The sequence below is a fragment of the Hyla sarda genome, chromosome 11, assembly GCF_029499605.1.
Source record: "Hyla sarda isolate aHylSar1 chromosome 11, aHylSar1.hap1, whole genome shotgun sequence".
NCBI classification, from domain to species: Eukaryota; Metazoa; Chordata; class Amphibia; order Anura; family Hylidae; genus Hyla; species Hyla sarda.
The window spans coordinates 8,244,323-8,263,327 of record NC_079199.1 but is presented as its reverse complement, the minus strand read 5'-3'; the positions used below and the strand labels follow the sequence as shown (position 1 = coordinate 8,263,327).

The 19,005-nt window shown below is 42.2% G+C and overlaps 1 protein-coding gene across 8 annotated transcripts in view; it reads right to left on the bottom strand.

The window, feature by feature from the left end:
• Positions 1 to 109: 109 nt before the first annotated feature.
• The window catches only part of SOCS4 (suppressor of cytokine signaling 4), a 41,584-nt gene continuing 22,688 nt past the window's right edge, over positions 110 to 19,005 (bottom strand). For 2 of the 8 annotated variants that reach the window (XM_056547081.1, XM_056547084.1), the window contains one exon: positions 110 to 2,390. In XM_056547081.1, the coding sequence (XP_056403056.1) occupies positions 1,074 to 2,390 (1,317 nt within the window). In that variant the 3' untranslated portion in view covers positions 110 to 1,073. Of the gene's footprint in view, positions 2,391 to 7,175; positions 7,274 to 7,589; positions 8,167 to 10,766; positions 10,950 to 17,138; positions 17,306 to 19,005 lie in introns of those variants that run through there. The other 6 variants (XM_056547082.1, XM_056547077.1, XM_056547083.1 and 3 more) reach the window with 6 other exon arrangements.

Below are 19,005 nucleotides of genomic sequence, written 5' to 3'. Positions count from 1 at the left end.
TCCCGTAATTCAGTTTCTGCATATAATCTGGGCAGAATAGACCTGGATTGGATATAAGTGACACAACACTTTTTTTTAAAATTATTTATATATTTCTTTTTTTCTCGTGTTTGTTTTTATTTTATTTTTAGCAGAATCAGCAGCCATTTTGGCGGTGTGAACACGCTCTTAAAAGGCAATGTCCTTCCTTTTACACTAGTAGGATCCATATTATGTGTCGATTATAGCTTTAACAAATAGCGCTCTGTTTTCCTGATACAGAGCTCTGAAATCTATTCATTTTATAATGTTTTTTTGGCTGCCTGCAGCCGCCACTAGGGGGAGATAACTGTATTCCATGTATACATGTGTGCAGTAAGCTTCCTCTAGTGGTGGAATCTTATATTGGAACTTTGTAACAAACAAAAAAGCTTCAATCACTATTTATACGACTTGTCATTTATTAGAAAAGTGTTTCCTAAACAGGGTGCCTTCAGCTATTGCAAAACTACAACTCCCAGCATGCCCGGACAGCCAACGATGCCTTGGGGGGGGGGGGGGACACAACAGAAAAATTAGGAAAAAATCCCAACCAGGATGCCTTCAGCTGTTACAAAACTACAACTCTCAGCATGCCCAAACAGCCATTGGCTGTCCGGGTATGCTGGGAATTGTAGTTTTTCAGCAGCTGGAGCAGAGATGGAAAGGCTTGGGGGAAAAAAACTGAAAAATTTGGGAAAAATCCCAAGCAGAGTGACTCCAGCTGTTACTAAACTACAACTCCCAGCATACCCGGACAGCCATAGGCTGTCCGGGCATGCTGGGAGTTGTAGTTTTGCAACAGCTGGAGTAAGGATGAAAAGCCTGGAAAAAAGAAAAAAAAACAGCTGGAGGCACACTGGTTGTGAAACACTGCATTAGAATAACTTGTAAGCCTATGCCGCATTAGTGAATGTCATCACATACAATACTAAAGCTATGTAGTAAAAAAAATGTCAATGCACAAACTTTTTTTTATGAGAGTAGGGGGGGGGGGGAGTAAAATTGCGCAAAAATAAAATAAAAAAAAGTATTGACATTATTAAGTCCAGTTATCACTTATGGTGCCGTTGGGGTAGGTCGACGCGGCGGACCCGCACTTTGGATTTGTAATGATATTCCTTCAGGTAGAGTTTCATGGAAGAAGGGACGGGGAGGGCGTCGATGCCGTCGTAGTTTGTGGCGCTGCAGATGACGGTTCGGCATATGTGCTGGAGGGTGAAGGGGAATGTCCTGTGCAATGGGCTGGAGAGAAGGGGCTCGAAGAACATACAGGAACTGGGGTCTTTGTAATGCTCCAACAGGCCCGTGACATCGGGGGCGTGGAACACGCAGGGGTCGTGGGCGTCGAAGCTAAAGTTATGGTTCCACTGCTCGATCCTGGCGTGGAGGGAGCGGCTGTAACGTCGGAAGCTGACGGAGAACAAGTAGTCTTCCTGTGCAGAGTCCCGGAGTAAAAATGTCCCTTCCGGCTTTCCTTCCAACAAGGCCTCGGCTGCGTACCTGTCCATCACCCCCCAGTAACACGGGTTATTATTGATCTGGAACAGGTCTGGAACCAAGCAATGGACATAGTCTATCTGGGTGTGATATTTCGGAGGGGTGGCGGCCAGAAATATCTCGTCGTCCGGTTCCCATTTGGGTTTATTCCTCTTTCGGGAACTTGTACAAAGAGTCAGGATTTCGTCGTCCGAGTCGATATCGCTGTCCTCCTTGCTGCCCCTCGAGGCTTTGGTGGTGACCGATTCTACCGCGCCCGTATTTACCTCACACGACTGGGCCCGTCCCTCAGATAAACTGTCCTCGTCCCCCTCGGCCATGGCTAGAGGTTCCACCTTTGGGGCGTCTTTGACCACATACTGGGTGTGCGGCTGGCTGACGGGAGCCGTGTGTCTTTTGATAAAGTGCCACCTGTAGGCCAGGTCTGATTTGGGAGGGAAGGGGCATTTGTCCAGCATCAGTTCACTTATATGGATTTTCCTTTTGGAAGACAATACAGATTGGTGTCGGCTGCTGCTGCACGTCTTTATGGGGAAGCATTGACCTACAGCGTCCTGTAGCTTCTGCTTCAAAGACCGACCCAAGAGCTTGTGTCCGCAGGAGCGATCCAGATCGAGTTCTATGGAGGAACAACTGTGCTTCCTCTCTTGGCTCCTCGCAGATCCCTCCGCCTTGTCAGCAGCACGCACAGCGCCCCCGTCAGACGAGTGGCCGCCTTTATTTGACCAGGAAAGCTTCTTCCCGCTCCAAACGTATCCATCTTTCCGATCCGCGCTGCGACTGCGATTCTTCGGCCTGACATCAAGATCACCGAGCTTCTCCTCTATGTTTTCCGCCATGGTTAACCCTCTGGATGCTGCAGGATCCGTATACTGAAAAAAGAATAAAATATTCAGATAAGATTTTTTTTTATTTGTATTTCTTTTTTGATATCTTAGTTTGAAATTCCTCACTATTTTAAAGATCTCTGCTTGGGGTCAGTGAATGAGGATTCTCTTTACAGCCTGGAAACCTGCTTTAGGCCATGTTCACATACAGCAAATCTGGACTGAATAGGATGCGCTGTACTGGGCTGATGATTTACTGATGCACTGGCTTTCCAGTAGTACTACACACACCTGGACTTCCTTTCCCTCGATTCTTTGGCACATTCCCCGCACTGCTATGCCATGAAATAGTGCTAGTGAAAGTGCACTGAATTGATTAGGATGCCCTGGCTTTGGCTGCATTTACATCTCATTTTTGCAATACGGTTCCCGTATCAGGTTTTTTGTTAAAAAAAAAACGTATGTCTCAAAACCGGACCAAACCGTGTACAACCGTATATACCTCTGTTCGGTTTTAAACTGTATACGGTTTGAAAAAGGATGTCCGGTTGCCTATGGTTTCATACGTTTTTTTGAGAGAAAAAAACGGATATGGTTTTATGTTTGTCCTTAGTTAAATAAAGTTCTTCTTGTTCTATTTGTGGGAAGAACTTTCGGCGTGCACTGAGCATGTGAAAACTGCAAAACCGTATTGTGAAAACCGGATGGAACCGTACGCACATATGGTTCAGTACGGTTCCCATAGACCACCATTTAAAAAAAATAAAAAAAAACGTATATGGGTTGTATCCGGTCTTTCACCCGGACATAAAAACGTAATTGATTATGGTTTTGTGTACGGGAGAAAAAAGGATAAAACCGGAAATGATGCAAAACGTACACAACCGCAATACGGTTTCATACGTTTTTTTCCCTAAAACCGGATACGGGTTGCAAAATCGAGATGTGAATGCAGCCTTTGCAAGGTATTATGTGAGAAGAAATGAAAGAACCAGAAGCAGCACAGCAATGTAGGGGTTGCCCTAAGTACTGCTACTTTAAATACAGTAAAACCTCTCTAAAAGGCTGCTCCTTTGAGAAGACCACCCCCTTAACCAGAACTGATTTCAGATATTCACTCAACCGTACATGAGGCATAGTGGCCATTTTCTTTGAGAGGACCCCCCCCCCCCCCCCCCTAGAAGATCACTTTACAATGCAACTTTGGATGCTCTTCTCAAAAGGTTTATCCGGTGATCTGGCATAAAAATTTTAAAGGGGTATTCCAGGAAAAAACTTTTATTTTATTTTATTTTTTATATCAACTGGCTACAAAAAGTTAAACAGATTTGTAACTTCTATTAAAAAATCTTAATCCTTTCTATAATTATCAGCTGCTGAAGTTGAGTTGTTGTTTTCTGTCTGGCAACAGTGCTCTCTGCTGACATCTCTGCTTGTCTCGGGAACTGCACAGAGTAGAAGAGGTTTGCTATGGGGATTTGCTTCTAAACTGGGCGGTTCCCAAGACAGGTGTCATCAGAGAGCACTTAGACAGAAAAGAACAACTCAACTTCATCAGCTCATTAGTACTGAAAGGATTAAGATTTTTTAATAGAAGTAATTTACAAATCTGTTTGATATATAAAAAAAAAAAAAACTTTAGGTACAGCTTTCCTATGGGACTCTGGATGCAGCCAAATTACATACAAGTCTAGACAATGGTCTCCAAACTGTAGACCTGCAGATGTTGCAAAACTACAACTCCCAGCATGCCCGGACAGCCAACGGCTGTCCGGACATGCTGGGACTTGTAGTTTTGCAACATCTGGAGCTCCGTAAGCTAAATGGTCTGTAAGCTAAATACATAAGCTACAGCTTCTCAAATATCTCTGGTTTGCTACAATGTATCAGTCTAGATTCCAGGTTATTTATCTCTCAGAGCCTAGATACAATTGTGTCTACTTCTCAGCTTAAAAAAAAAATAAAAAATATATATATATATAAAAAACAGAACTTTGCACGGTATACACAGGTTTGCAAGTTACAAATAAAATTGTCATGCAATGACAGCAAGCAGAGATCTTGGAAATTGTGAGGAATAGAAACTCAAAAAAATATATTAGAAATTTGCATAACTTAAAAATACATTGTTCCCTTAAAGAAGTACTCCGGTGGAAAACAAGTTTTTTCAAATCAACTGGTGCCAGAAGGTTAAACAGATATGTAAATTACTTCCGTTTAAAAATCTTAATGCTTCCAATACTTATCAGCTGCTGTATGATCCACATTTATGAATGAATTTCCTTTCTGTCTGACCACAGTGCTCTCTGCTGACACCTCTGTCCATGTCAGGAACTGTCCAGAGTAGGAGCAAATCCCCATAGCAAACCTCTCCTGTTCTGGACAGTTCCTAACATGGACAGAGGTGTCAGCAGAGAGCACTGTGGTCAGACTAAAAAGAAATTAAAAAAGAAAAGAACTTCCTGTGGAGCATACAGCAGCTAATATGTACTGGAAGGATTAAGATTTTTTTTTTATATAGAAGTAATTTACAAATCTGTTTAACTTTCTGGCACCAGTTGATTAAAAAAAAAGAAAAATGTTACAGTGTGTCATCCCAGTAGTAAGGAGATTACATGAGGAGGAGGTTTGTTACAGTGTGTCACCCCAGTAGTAAGGAGATTACATGAGGAGGTTTGTTACAGTGTGTCACCCCAGTAGTAAGGAGATTACATGAGGAGGAGGTTTGTTACAGTGTGTTACCCCAGTAGTAAGGAGATTACATGAGGAGGAGGTTTGTTACAGTGTGTTACCCCAGTAGTAAGGAGATTACATGAGGAGGAGGTTTGTTACAGTGTGTCACCCCAGTAGTAAGGAGATTACATGAGGAGGAGCTTTGTTACAGTGTGTCACCCCAGTAGTAAGGAGATTACGGTACATGGGGAGGTTTGTTACAGTGTGTCACCCCAGTAGTAAGGAGATTAAATGAGGAGGAGCTTTGTTACAGTGTGTCACCCCAGTAGTCAGGTGATTACATGAGGAGATTTGTCACAGTGTGTCACCCCAGTAGTAAGGAGATTACATGAGGAGGAGGTTTGTTACAGTGTGTCACCCCAGTAGTAAGGAGATTAAATGAGGAGGAGCTTTGTTACAGTGTGTCACCCCAGTAGTCAGGTGATTACATGAGGAGGTTTGTTACAGTGTGTCACCCCAGTAGTAAGGAGATTACATGAGGAGGGGGTTTGTCACAGTGTGTCACCCCAGTAGTAAGGAGATTAAATGAGGAGGAGCTTTGTTACAGTGTGTCACCCCAGTAGTAAGGTGATTATATGAGGAGAAGGTTTGTTACAGTGTGTCACCCCAGTAGTAAGGAGATTACATGAGGAGGGGGTTTGTTACAGTGTGTCACCCCAGTAGTAAGGAGATTACATGAGGAGGAGGTTTGTTACAGTGTGTCACCCCAGTAGTCAGGTGATTACATGAGGAGGAGGTTTGTTACAGTGTGTCACCCCAGTAGTAAGGAGATTACATGAGGAGGGGGTTTGTTACAGTGTGTCACCCCAGTAGTCAGGTGATTACATGAGGAGGAGGTTTGTTACAGTGTGTCACCCCAGTAGTCAGGTGATTACATGAGGAGGAGATTTGTCACAGTGTGTCACCCCAGTAGTAAGGAGATTAAATGAGGAGGAGCTTTGTTACAGTGTGTCACCCCAGTAGTCAGGTGATTACATGCGGAGGAGGTTTGTTACAGTGTGTCACCCCAGTAGTAAGGAGATTACATGAGGAGGGGGTTTGTTACAATGTGTCACCCCAGTAGTAAGGAGATTATATGAGGAGGAGGTTTGTTACAGTGTCTCACCCCAGTAGTAAGGAGATTACATGAGGAGGAGGTTTGTTACAATGTGTCACCCCAGTAGTAAGGAGATTACATGAGGAGGAGGTTTGTTACAATGTGTCACCCCAGTAGTAAGGTGATTACATGAGGAGGAGGTTTGTTACAGTGTCTCATCCCAGTAGTAAGTTGGGGCGTGTCAAAGGGTGGAGCCAATGGGTGGCAAAATTAGCTTTTGCAGAGGGTGGCAAAAGTCCTTGCACCAGGCCTGAACACTGCACCCCTGCAATCCAGTATGGCTGCTGTTTAATCATCAGGGGTGCAAATAGGGCACCCAACCAACTACAGAAGGTCCAGTCCTACCTGATGTGTATTTTCCACAATAATACTGCAATCCCCCAGGTGTGAACAAATACTACGCTCCAGCTGAGCAGCGAGGAGTCTCACCCTGGTGGTCACACCTGCGGGCGCCCATGGCATAGTAATATTATTATTATTAATAGAAGTCACTAAAAAAGCTTCTGAGCTGGGAGGGAACCACTAAATGATTCCACTGGGCACCTGCCCAGTTCCCAAAACCTCCCGCATCCTTGTGGAAATGACTCACAGGTACTCCCATAGAGAAAGAACATTCTGTCAATTGAGTTTTAAGAGCGTTCCCACAATGCTTTGCATCGTATAGACTCCCAGCAGGAAACAGAGTGAACTTCATGTACAAAAACACCAAACATTTCCACCATGCATTAAAAAAAAACTGTGATTGAGAGTCTCTGCTGCATTTAGGGGGTTTTGGTGTATGGAGAATTTTCCTGATACACATAGTAAATATATCCTGTAGGAGATTAGCTCTGTAGGACCAATCGTATAGTAGCAAAATAGTAGTCAGAGACAAGGACACAGAAGTAACATTTAAACGGGGCTTCTGTAGGCACGAACAAGTCAATGCTAACTACATAAACTCTTCCCTCGCTGTTCAAGTGGCTTACTACCAGTCACCCAAAAAAAAATAATACACTCACCAAAAATGTGTTACTCAAATAAGTAAGTAAGTAAGTAAGCTGCTCGAATCTGGACTCCAACTCTCATCAGAGGTTCCTTTCAAGATCTTAGGACAGACTTGGTTACATCATTTGTAAGTCCAGTTTTATTCGGTCTCAGCACCTGTGCTGACTTTCTGTGCCACCTGAAATTCTGGAGTGGCACAGTATTATAAGTAAGTCCAGTATTATTGGGTCTCAGCACCTGTGCTGAATTTCAGTGCCACCTGAAATTCTGGAGTGGCACAGTATTATAAGTAAGTCCAGTATTATTCGGTTTCAGCACCTGTGCTGAATTTCTGTGCCACCTGGAGTGGCACAGAAATGGGATGAAAGGACCCACTTCCAAACCTGCCTTTCATCCCATAATAATCCAAGCCCGATAACAGGACTTACCAAAAGGAAGCTTAGCTCTCTCCAGTGATTTTAACTAATTCCTAGATTCCCCATATCTCACCCAGCTTTTCGTGGATGGGACCTGCGCTTCCTTAAACCTGTTGTCCACATACGACAGGTACCTTGGCGAAATATAGCGATCCCCGACGACCATTCCTGTGACTGACTCACAGTCCATAGACCCCCATCACTCTTATATGGCAGGAACGCTCTCTCGGATATATATTAGCAGTCATCTGCCTTACAAGTCCAGACAAGTACAGGGAAGACAAAAGAGAAAGGGGGGGAAAAAAAGGGCAGCGAACAGAAGGGGCAATGTACACAGGCAATAAATAGTTCTATTTTCCCGGAAAGCACTGTCTAACATTAACCGAATGTCTGCACCATGAAACCCCCAAGAGCGGCTGACAACCCCCACTCTCCTGAATGGAGCGAGCCGCAGCAGCAGCAGCTAGTGAATGGCTGCGGAGCTCATTCATAGGCGCAGCCATTACTGTGCGCCCGTCATCTGCACCATCCATTCACATCACATTCAGCCCTCATTCATTTTTGCTGACTTCATGTAAGAGAGAATGTGCAGGGATTATCAATGAGGCCGCCGCCTAATGAATGGCGGAGGGGGTGGGGGTGAATGTATGGATTCCTACATGATGTTGATTCATAGGTACCGTAGATCTGTACTGCATGGTTTGGTTAGATTAAGGCCGCATTCACATGACAACATTTGCATCATACTATCCTTGATAACCATATATAAACGTACATCTAGATCAGTGGTCTCCAACCTACGGAACTCCAGATGTTGCAAAACTACAAATCCCAGCATGCCCGGACAGCCAAAGGCTGTCCGGGCATGCTGGGATTTGTAGTTTTGCAACATCTGGAGGTCCGCAGGTTGGAGACCACTGATCTAGAGGTATCCATTGACTGCTTTTGACAAATCATCTCCAGCACGTGCACTCGTTTCGGTCTGTTTATGTTTTCGCCTGATTTAAAAAAAAAAAGGATTAAATAATATCCAATTTGTTTTAACATTACAGTCTATGTGAAAGAATCGTACATGCTTAAAGGGGTACTCCGGTGGAAACCTTTTTTTTTTTTTTTTTTATCAACTGGTGCCGGAAAGTTAAACAGATTTGTAAATTATTTCTATAAAAAATTTTTTTTTATCCTTCCAGTACTTATTAGCTGCTGAATACTACAGAGGAAATTATTTTCTTTTTTGGCACACAGTTCTCTCTGCTGACATCACCACCACAGTGCTCTCTGCTGACATCTCTGTCCATTTTAGGAACTGTCCAGAGCTGCATAGGTTTGCTATGGGGATTTTCTCCTACTCTGGACAATTCTTAAAATGGACAGAGGTGTCAGCAGAGAGCACTGTGCTCGTGATGTTAGCAGAGAGCTCTGTGTTCCAAAAAGAAAAGAATTTCCTCGCTAGTGTTCAGCAGCTAATAAGTACTGGAAGGATTAAGATTTTTTAATAGATGTAATTTACAAATCTGTTTAACTTTTTGGAGCCAGTTGAATAAAAAATAAAAAGTTTTCCACCGGAGTACCCCTTTAATCGTACATGATTTTACTTTACACACATGGAGTGGCTTAGGGATAGTCTTAGGAAACATAAAAATGTATACCATTTTTAATATATATATATATATATATATATATATATAAAATGAATAAAAACACGTGAAAGTTTACTACCATATGTCAGATATGATTTTTAGACTCAATCAATTTGATTTCTTAGCATGCGGTTTCATACGATTTTTGGCCATCCATTTCGGTAATTTCGACGGGTGGTGATTTTCGGATTCGCGATGGGCTGGATTTCAATCTGCCTGATCCTTTGTTTCCCTATGGAGATAATCAGCTGCCAGTCTGATGCTGTTTATCTCCACCTCCCATTAAAGGGGTTATCCAGGAAAAAACTTTTTATATATATATATATATATATATATATATATATATATATATATATCAACTGGCTCCAGAAAGTTAAACAGATTTGTAAATTACTTCTATTAAAAAATCTTAATCCTTTCAGTACTTATGAGCTTCTGAAGTTAAGGTTGTTCTTTTCTGTCTAAGTGCTCTCTGATGACACGTGTCTCTGGAACCGCCCAGTTTAGAAGCAAATCCCCATAGCAAACCTCTTCTAAACTGGGCGGTTCCCGAGACAGGTGTCATCAGAGAGCACTTAGACAGAAAAGAACAACCTTAACTTCAGAAGCTTATAAGTACTGAAAGGATTAAGATTTTTTAATAGAAGTAATTTACAAATCTGTTTAACTTTCTGGAGCCAGTTGATATATAAAAAAAGTTTTTTTTCCTGGATAACCCCTTTAAAACAACATGCTAATGTGTTGGACTGTAAGGTATCAAAGAGGTACTCCGGTTATGTAAAACTTATACCCTAGCGTCCGAGTGTGTGTGGGGAGTTTCCAGCGCTGGGACCACCCATAATTTCCGGAACGGAGCCCGCCTCTTACCTCGGAGTGCTGCTGCACCCATCCTCCTAGACAAACTGGTCACAGGGGGGTGACGGCCCACCCCGCCAATCAACAACTCTGCAGACCTATGGCGGAGCAGGCCGTCACTTCTAAGACCACTTAGTCTAGCAGGGGCCATATATTCGAATTAGTGATATTTTGCAAATATATTGACGATTATTCATCCTATGTTCGCGAAATTCACATATTCACTATGTTTGTTAATTTTTCCCCATAAATTCGCATGGAAAATTCGCAAAAAATTTGCATGTAAAAAAACAAACAAACAAAAAAAAAACGAACATTCATCATTACGAATATGTAGCACTATATTCTAAATATTCGTGAAACCGCGAAGTGCCGATATTCACGATAAAAGTTCACATTACGAATATTCGTGCTCAACACTATGTAGCACTCCGAGGTAAGAGACTGGCCCTATGCTAGCCTTTGGCTGTCCCCGCACGCTGGGAATTGTAGTTGTGCAACAACTGGAGGCACCCTGGTTGGGAAACTCTGCCCCATCCTGTGGTCTTAAAAAACACCATTTTTCTAGGGCAAAAAATGCTGCGTACCGATTTTAGCTGGGAGTCAGTCACCAGGCCTACGCAGCATTTTTTTTTTCTTTTACCCTTTTCACACATTGCACAAAACCGAAGGCCAGAAAGTGTAAACATCTTACATAAAACAGACTGTAACACAATGGAAGGATACCCGGCCTAAAGAAAAAGCGTGCGGCGCCTCCTGCACATACTGGACGGCCGCAACCGCCGAACCCTGTCCAGATTCTTCTCTTCATACGACGATAACATGACTGTGCAGATCATACAGTGTATCGCCCCACATATGGGGCCTGTGGTAGCAGTTTCAGTTTCAGATATATTTCATCTGTTGCCTAGCAACACAAGCCACATCCAGTACATGACTAGGCCGGATCCCCATGATGAGACCAGTGTGGTCACCCACTATTTTTTCCATGGCGTGTATTCGTGACCAGTACTTCCCTCTGCGGGGAGGTGTCTATACACCGCCATGCTTGACTGGTTGCTATGGGAAATCGTTACTTTTAGTCAGAGGCTGGGTTCACACTACGTTTTTGCCATATACTGTTTTCAATCCGTTTTTCTAAAGAAAACCGTATGGCAAAAAAACCGGATGGAACAGTATGGAAAAAAGTAAACCGTATGCGTTTTTAAACAGTATACTGTTTTTAAAAGTGCATACAGTTCTGTCAGTTTTTATAGAAAAAAAACCCCATACGTTTTTGAAAATGTTGTCCATTTTTAATGGGAGGGGTCTTGGGTGGGGACTTTAGGATTCAAATGCGCATGTGCAAAGTAAAAACGTATACGCTTTTCCCGTATGGAACCGTATACATGTGCGTTTCACATTGACGTCCATGTTAAAAAAAACGTATGCGGTTGCAGTACGGTTTTTAAACCGGAGACAAAATCGTGGTCAACTTAATATGGATTCTCCGCCATGGGCATTCGCTATTCCCATTCATAGGAAAGGGCAGTGTTTGTCAACCATTGTGCCTCCGGTTGTTGCAAAACTTCAACTTCTAGCATGCCCGGACAGCCAACGGCTGTCCGGGCATGCTGGGAGTTGTAGTTTTGCAACAAGTGAAGGGGTTTTCCAGACATGCTGGGAGTTCTAGTTCCACAACAGCTTAAAGAGGTACTCCGGTGGAAAACTTTTTCTTTTTTTTAATCAACTGGTGCCAGAAAGTTAAACAGATTTGTAAATTATTTCTATTAAAACATCTTAATCCTTCCAGTACATATTAGCTGCTGAATAATAGCAAGGAAATTCTTTTCTTTTTGGAACACAGAGCTCTCTGCTGACATCATGAGCACAGTGCTCTCTGCTGACACCTCTGTCCATTTAAAAAACAGTTCGTAAAATGGACAGAGATTTCAGCAGAGAGCACTGTGGTCATGATGTCAGCAGAGAGCTCTGTGTTCCAAAAAGAAAAGAATTTCCTCTGTAGTATTCATCAGCTAATAAGTACTGGAAGGATTAAGATTTTTGAATAGAAGTAATTTACAAATCTGTTTAACTTTCTGGCACGTTGATTAAAAAAACAACAAAAAAAGTTTTCCTTCCGGAGTACCCCTTTAAAGCATCCTGGTTGGGAAACAATTAATCGGGGGATAAGTGTTTGATCTGAAGAACAGACACAAAAACTGCCCCCTCATTTTGCACTCCCAAAACGATGTTTTAGTGGTGTTTTTTTTAAATTTTTTTTAAATATCGTTTTTTTAGTATAGCCATTTTTTGGGGGGGATTTTATCCCCTACGTTTTTTTTTTATTACAAGCCATGTGACCTAAAGAAGTGCTGCAGCAGTATATAACTTATCCCCTATCCGCAGAGTTGTTTCAGGTGTTTGATCGTGGTGGTCCGACCGCTGGATCTACTCCCTCCACGCGCCGCGATCCCCCATAACGGGACCCAGCACTGCCGCGGCTCTGCATGGCTAATGCTCGTGTCGTCAACCTCACAGAGATGTCAATTCTTCCTCCCCTAGAAGTCTATGGGAGAAACAATACCAAAGTATCCTGGGAAACATGACATAGTCTCAGCATGCTGCGTTTTTTTTAATTTTTTTTAAACTGAGCCTAAAAATTCCACAAATGGGTGAAAAAACATCATATGGGTCTTGTGTTTCATATTTCCCTATTGACAAAACTACAACTCCCTCAATGGGTCCACAGACAGTCCGCAATAGTGTCAGATTTGCGTACTCTCCGTGGACTTATTCAAATGAATGGTAGCGTAACTCGCAGTGGGAAACCTGCTGCTAGTTATTAGCGTGTGAACGCACCCTAAAGGGCTTATCCAGGAATAGAACATCAGAGCTAATTTCTTACAAAAAATAGGGTGCCACCCCTGTCCTCAGGTGGTGTGTGGTTTTACAACTTGGCTACATTCACTTCAATGGAACTGAGCTGCTATAAAACACACAACCCGGGTACAGACGGGGTGCTGGGTTTTGTTTTTTGTTTTTAGTTGAAGAAAACCGCTCTGTTTTTCTAATCTTGGAGTTCCCCTTTAGGCTGTGGAATTTCTGGTCAGAATTTCTGCCGGAGACTGAGCCGGGGCGGCGCTAGGACCGAGGGGACTTCATTGCCGTCCCCATAGACGGCAATGCATTTCTGGGTGGATCTTTTGGGAGATCTGCTCAGAAATACATTGACATCTATGGGGATGGCAATGCAGTCCGTGCGGTCCTAGTGCCGTCGGCTCGATCTCCGTCAGAAATTCTGCAGCGTCAACTGCCGCCCATTTATTCATTGACTATGGGAGTACCAAAGATGGTGGAGTATCTGGCTCTTCTATCTTTTGCGCTTTTATAGACAAGGCATAGTGTGGCAGTCACGCACAGATGGGATCCTAGGGAGTCCTGCAGGGGGTCCCAGCTGGTAGGACCCCCGGCTTTCCGACACTTACACCAGGAGATATGTGTCCTTGGTGGCAAAAACTCTTTATTGGACCATTGCAGAAAGCCCACATTGCTACACACCAGCAGCACCTCCAATGGTAGCAATATGGTGCCACCCTCGGGAGCAAGTACCGCAATGGGGGAGATTGGTACGACTAGTGCATAAGTGGTGCAGTTGCCCATAGCAACCAGAACTTGATAGCATATCACTATTAGCCACATTGGGGCTAAAAGACCCCCAAGTGATCCTTTTAAACAGTAGTCTCCAAACTGTGGACCTCCAGCTGTTGCAAAACTACAACTCCTAGCATGCCCGGACAGCCGTTGGGAATGCTAGGAGTTATAGTTTTGCAACAGCTGGAGGTCCACAATTTGAAGATCATTACTTGAGAATGAAAGGATTACATACAGGACACAGATTTTTCCTAAAATAGCGCCGCTTCTGGTCACTGGCTGAGCAGGGTACTGCATTCACTAACTATTCTCCCAGGTAACCAAAAGCGCCATTTTTGGATCCTTTACTATGAAGGACGTCTCTGAGATCAGAATGCAATGGGCCATAACATTATAACATATAATACCCCTATAAGGATGAATGTTCTTGCTAATATATACATAAGGGAACACTGAAGACGTCACGTATTCGGCCGTATAACGGATCTGGACCGTCACATTCCAGGAAGCCCACGCAGTGCAGTCTCGGCGCTTGCACCATGTATATATTTTCGCCTTTGGCTCCACTTTGAACACAATGAATTATTCATCAGCGGCTTCCGCTGCCAATGCTGGTAAATGACATCTTGCATCTGTAGTTCCTCAAGCGAGCGTTCCGTGGTTGACACTTCCGTTCGTAGTTCATCATAATCTACTTTTATTTTCATGGTTTCTGCCGTCCCTTTCACAATTACTGCTGCCGGTCTCATAGAGGGCAAATGCTCACCCAGGGGTGTCATGGGATTGCACCATGCGGATAATTTAATCCAGTGTTCTCCAATCTGAAAGGCTACAACTCCCACCATGCACTGACGGCCTCAGGCTTCCATGCTTTTGCAAAACTACAAGTCCCCCCCCCCCATGTCCTGATGGACGCAGGCTCACAAACTCTTATAATGCCTTGGAAACTGACAGCTCTTTAGCTGTTGCAAAACTACAACTCCCACCATGCCCTGACAGCCTCGGGTTCTCCATAATGATGCAAAACTACAACTCCCACCATGCCCTGACAGCCTCAGGCTCTTCATGCTCATGTAAACTGCAACTCCCACCATGCCCTGACAGCCTCAGTCTCTCCGTGCTGATGCAAAACTACAACTCCCACCATGCCCTGATAGTCTCAGGCTCAACATGCTGATGCAAAACTACAACTCCCACCATGCCCTGACAGCCTCAGGCTCTCCAAGCTGTTGCAAATGCAAAACTAGAACTCCCACCATCCCCTGACAGCCTCAGGCTCTCCGTGCTGATGCAAAACTACAACTCCCAACATGCCCTGACAGCCTCAGTCTCTCCGTGCTGATGCAAAACTACAACTCCCAACATGCCCTGACAGCCTCAGGCTCTCCGTGCTGATGCAAAACTACAACTCCCACCATGCCCTGACAGCCTCAGGCTCTTTAAGCTGTTGCAAAACTACAACTCCCAACATGCTCTGACAGCCTCAGTCTCTCCGTGCTGATGCAAAACTACAACTCCCACCATGCCCTGACAGCCTCAGGCTCTCCAGCTGTTCCCAAACTACAACTGCCACCATGTCCTGACAGTCTCTGGCTCTCCATGCTGATGCAAAAGTTCAACTCCCACCATACCCTGACAGCCCCAGGTTCTCAAAGCTGTTGCAAAACTACAACTCCTACCATGGCTGACAACTGAAGGCTTTCCAGCTGTAGGAGAACTACAACTCTCACCACTGCCTGACAACGGAAAGCTAAATCTGCTCCAGCTGTTGCAAGACTACAATTCCCATCAAGCCCTAACAGCCTTTGGTAAATCTGTATAGTTTGCAGGTCTAGCATACAGTGTCGATTGCAAAACTACAACCCCCATCATGCCCTGACAACCATGTGCTTAAAAACGAATTTTCTAAAATGTTTGTATTGTTGTATAGTCGTCTGACTATTTTCTCGCGCATGCACAAAAACATTGTCACGATCTGCAGCGGCGTTCAGTGTAAAGGTCTAGTAGGATAACCCTGGAATTAGTTTGGAAAGTCCCTCAATGAGGTAATGGTCATTTACCGTCATGTCAGGGGTTAGATAAGAAAAAATGCAACATAGGCGACTATCATAGTATTTTGCATTTGTATTTGTAAGCCAAAAACAAGACTGAAAAAAAAAATATAAAAAAATTATAATTTGTGCTTATAAAATACTAATGCCAAATACTGACCCAAATACTGCAGGGAGGAGAGCGGCCTATGGATGGTTCTAAAACTAAAATTTGAATCTTTATAAATAAAATTAAAAAAAATTGGAATTAGAAGGCTGGTACTCTAAAAAAAAAAAAAGCATAAAAAAAATACATAAATAAAACATAAAATAAAAATAGTAATACATACAAAAAAAAAACCTGTAACCTGTAAAGGAGAATAATACTTATTCCTATTACTATTATTTATCATTGATCATTTTTGTAATTTTGAAAAATAATTTTAAATGTAAGGATTTTTTTTTGTTTGTTGTTTCATTTTTCTCTACAATATAAACAGTAAATAAAATGTACCTATTGCAGGTACATTGATAAATAATATGGCTAAATAATCGTAATAAATATTAATTAATTTTAGTAATAATAATAATGCATTTAATTTAATAATAATAAATATTAATTAATTTTAGCAATAATAATAATAATTAATGTAATCATTTCAATTGAAGTGTTTAATTTAGTTTTAATGTTCTATAAAAAACTGTAAATATAAATGTATTTATTTTTTCTTACTAAAGGTAATATTATTAATAGTAAGAAGAAAATGAATAACAACAATTTATATTATTTTCTCATTTTTGTCATTTTATAGCACATTTACAATTGAAGTTTGAATTATTTTATTTTAAAATTTTGTCTAAAATGAACAGTAAATAAAATGCTAATATTAAAGACACATTTATGAATATGACTAAAGGTAATCGTATAAAATGTACATCTGTATTGCTAAATATAGTGGAAAGTTAAAAAGTTAACAAAATAAAGCGGCATAGAAAATATTAATTCTATATCATAAATCTTATATTATTCTTTATATATATATATATATATATATATATATATATATATATATATCAGTTTATATATATATATATATATATATATATATATATATATAATGTTAAACCTAATGAAGTCTTCCATAAAGCGAGCGGCCCTGATGATTTTCAGGACCCTCTGGACTGGTCCATCCAGGGCGCGGATCACATGTATGCGCAGTAGAATTCGGACCAGACTGGACCCATAATTTGGCCCATGCGGGTTCTGTAGTACAGGATGATCATGTACAATATACAGTACAAGGGCAGCACAGAGCAGACCCAGGAACACACCTATCCTGTGGAATAGGAAGCAGCGTGATCCATTGTATCAGCCACACATCAGCCCCTGTGGCCCCTCTTACCTTGTATCCGGGCCCCAATAATATATCCAAGATGCTGCTATGAAGCCAGAAGAACAATGGGGAGAGGATTTGTGCAGCCAGATGGGAAGATGCAGCCCGAGCTCTCAGCCCAAGCAGCCATTTCCTGTACACACAACTACATTACCCAGACTCAGGCAGCCCACAGCTCCCAGCATGCACTGCTGCCACCGCATGATGAGTTTTTTTTTTTTTTAACCCTTTACGTGCTCAATTTTGCAGTAACTTTTTTTACTTGAAGAGAAAGTAAGATACAGACAATTACTTATATATAAAGATATATGTATACACAAAAGATATAAGTATATATATATATATATATATATATATATATATATATATATGCATATGATAGATACAAACATACACATATATTGATAGATACAAATCATGCCTGTTTTTGCAAATATCCCTTCTGGGACTTGCTGCCTTACCGATTACCGGTAATTTCATCACAGCGTGCACCGTCCTACCCACCACTTTAATTTAATTCTTTATTTCTCTATACTTACGTTTTTACAGAATGTGTCACAACTCAAACCACTTTGCTCCTTACTACGTTTCCCTCAATTCATTACACTTGGTTGCCAGGACCACAAATATAGATAGATATGAGATATATAGATAGACAGATAGATAGATAGATAGATATGAGATAGATAGATGATAGATTAGATATGAGATAGATAGATATATAGATTTTAGATAGATAGATATGAGATAGTTAGATAGATAGATATGAGATAGATAGATAGAAATTAGATAGATAGATATGAGATAGATAGATATATAGATATTAGATAGATAGATATGAGATAGATAGAAATTAGATAGATATGAGATAGATAGTTCGGTAGATAGATAGATATATATGAGATAGATAGATATGAGATAGTTAGAGAGATAGATAGATAGATAGATATATATGAGATAGATAGATATGAGATAGATAGATATGAGATAGATATGAGATAGATAGATATGAGATAGATAGATATGAGATAGATAGATATGAGATAGATAGATAGATAGATATGAGATAGATAGATAAAAAAAAAGATCTCCCTGCAGCGCACATTGTACAGTGAAAACAATGCTCAGTGGTTTATTCCATAAAAAAGTGTGATCACATCAAGCAACGTAAAATAAGCAAAATAAACTTTAACTTACCTACGTCGGCCTTACGCTGGGGACAGGAATGTCGGACAGCCGTCAGCCTATCACCGGCCGGAGCGATGTCCCTCCCCGGCCAGTGATAGGCTGAGCCCACTGTCATGTAAGAAGCCGGCCAGAGCTCCTTACATGACAGTGGGCTCAGCCTATCACTGGCCGGGGCGGGACATCACTGGTGATAGGCTGACGACTGTCCGACATTCCCGTCCCCAGCGTGAGGCCGATGTAGGTAAGTTAAAGTTTATTTTCTTTATCTTTTGCAGCCCGGGCATTGGGATACAGCGTACAGCAGTGGTCTCCAACCTGCGGACCTCCAGCTGTTGCAAAACTACAACTCCCAGCATGCCCGGACAGCCGTTGGCTGTCCGGGGATGCTGGGAGTTGCAGTTTTGCAACACCTGGAGGTCCGCAGGTTGGAGACCACTGGCGTACAGTATAGAGTTCCAGCGCAGGCGGCCGCAACAAAGAGGAGGAGGGCAGTGCTTGCGGGTGACACATGTGTGTAGTACCCCGCTGGGCTGATCATTAATTTGGGGGGAGCAGAACAGCACTGGCGGGTAACATGATTTGGGGGGGGGGGGGAGCAGAACAGCGCTGGCATGTCACATGATTTGGGGGGGGGTGAAAGAAATACCGTTATATACCGTGGAACTGGCATAAGTTACAAAAATACCGT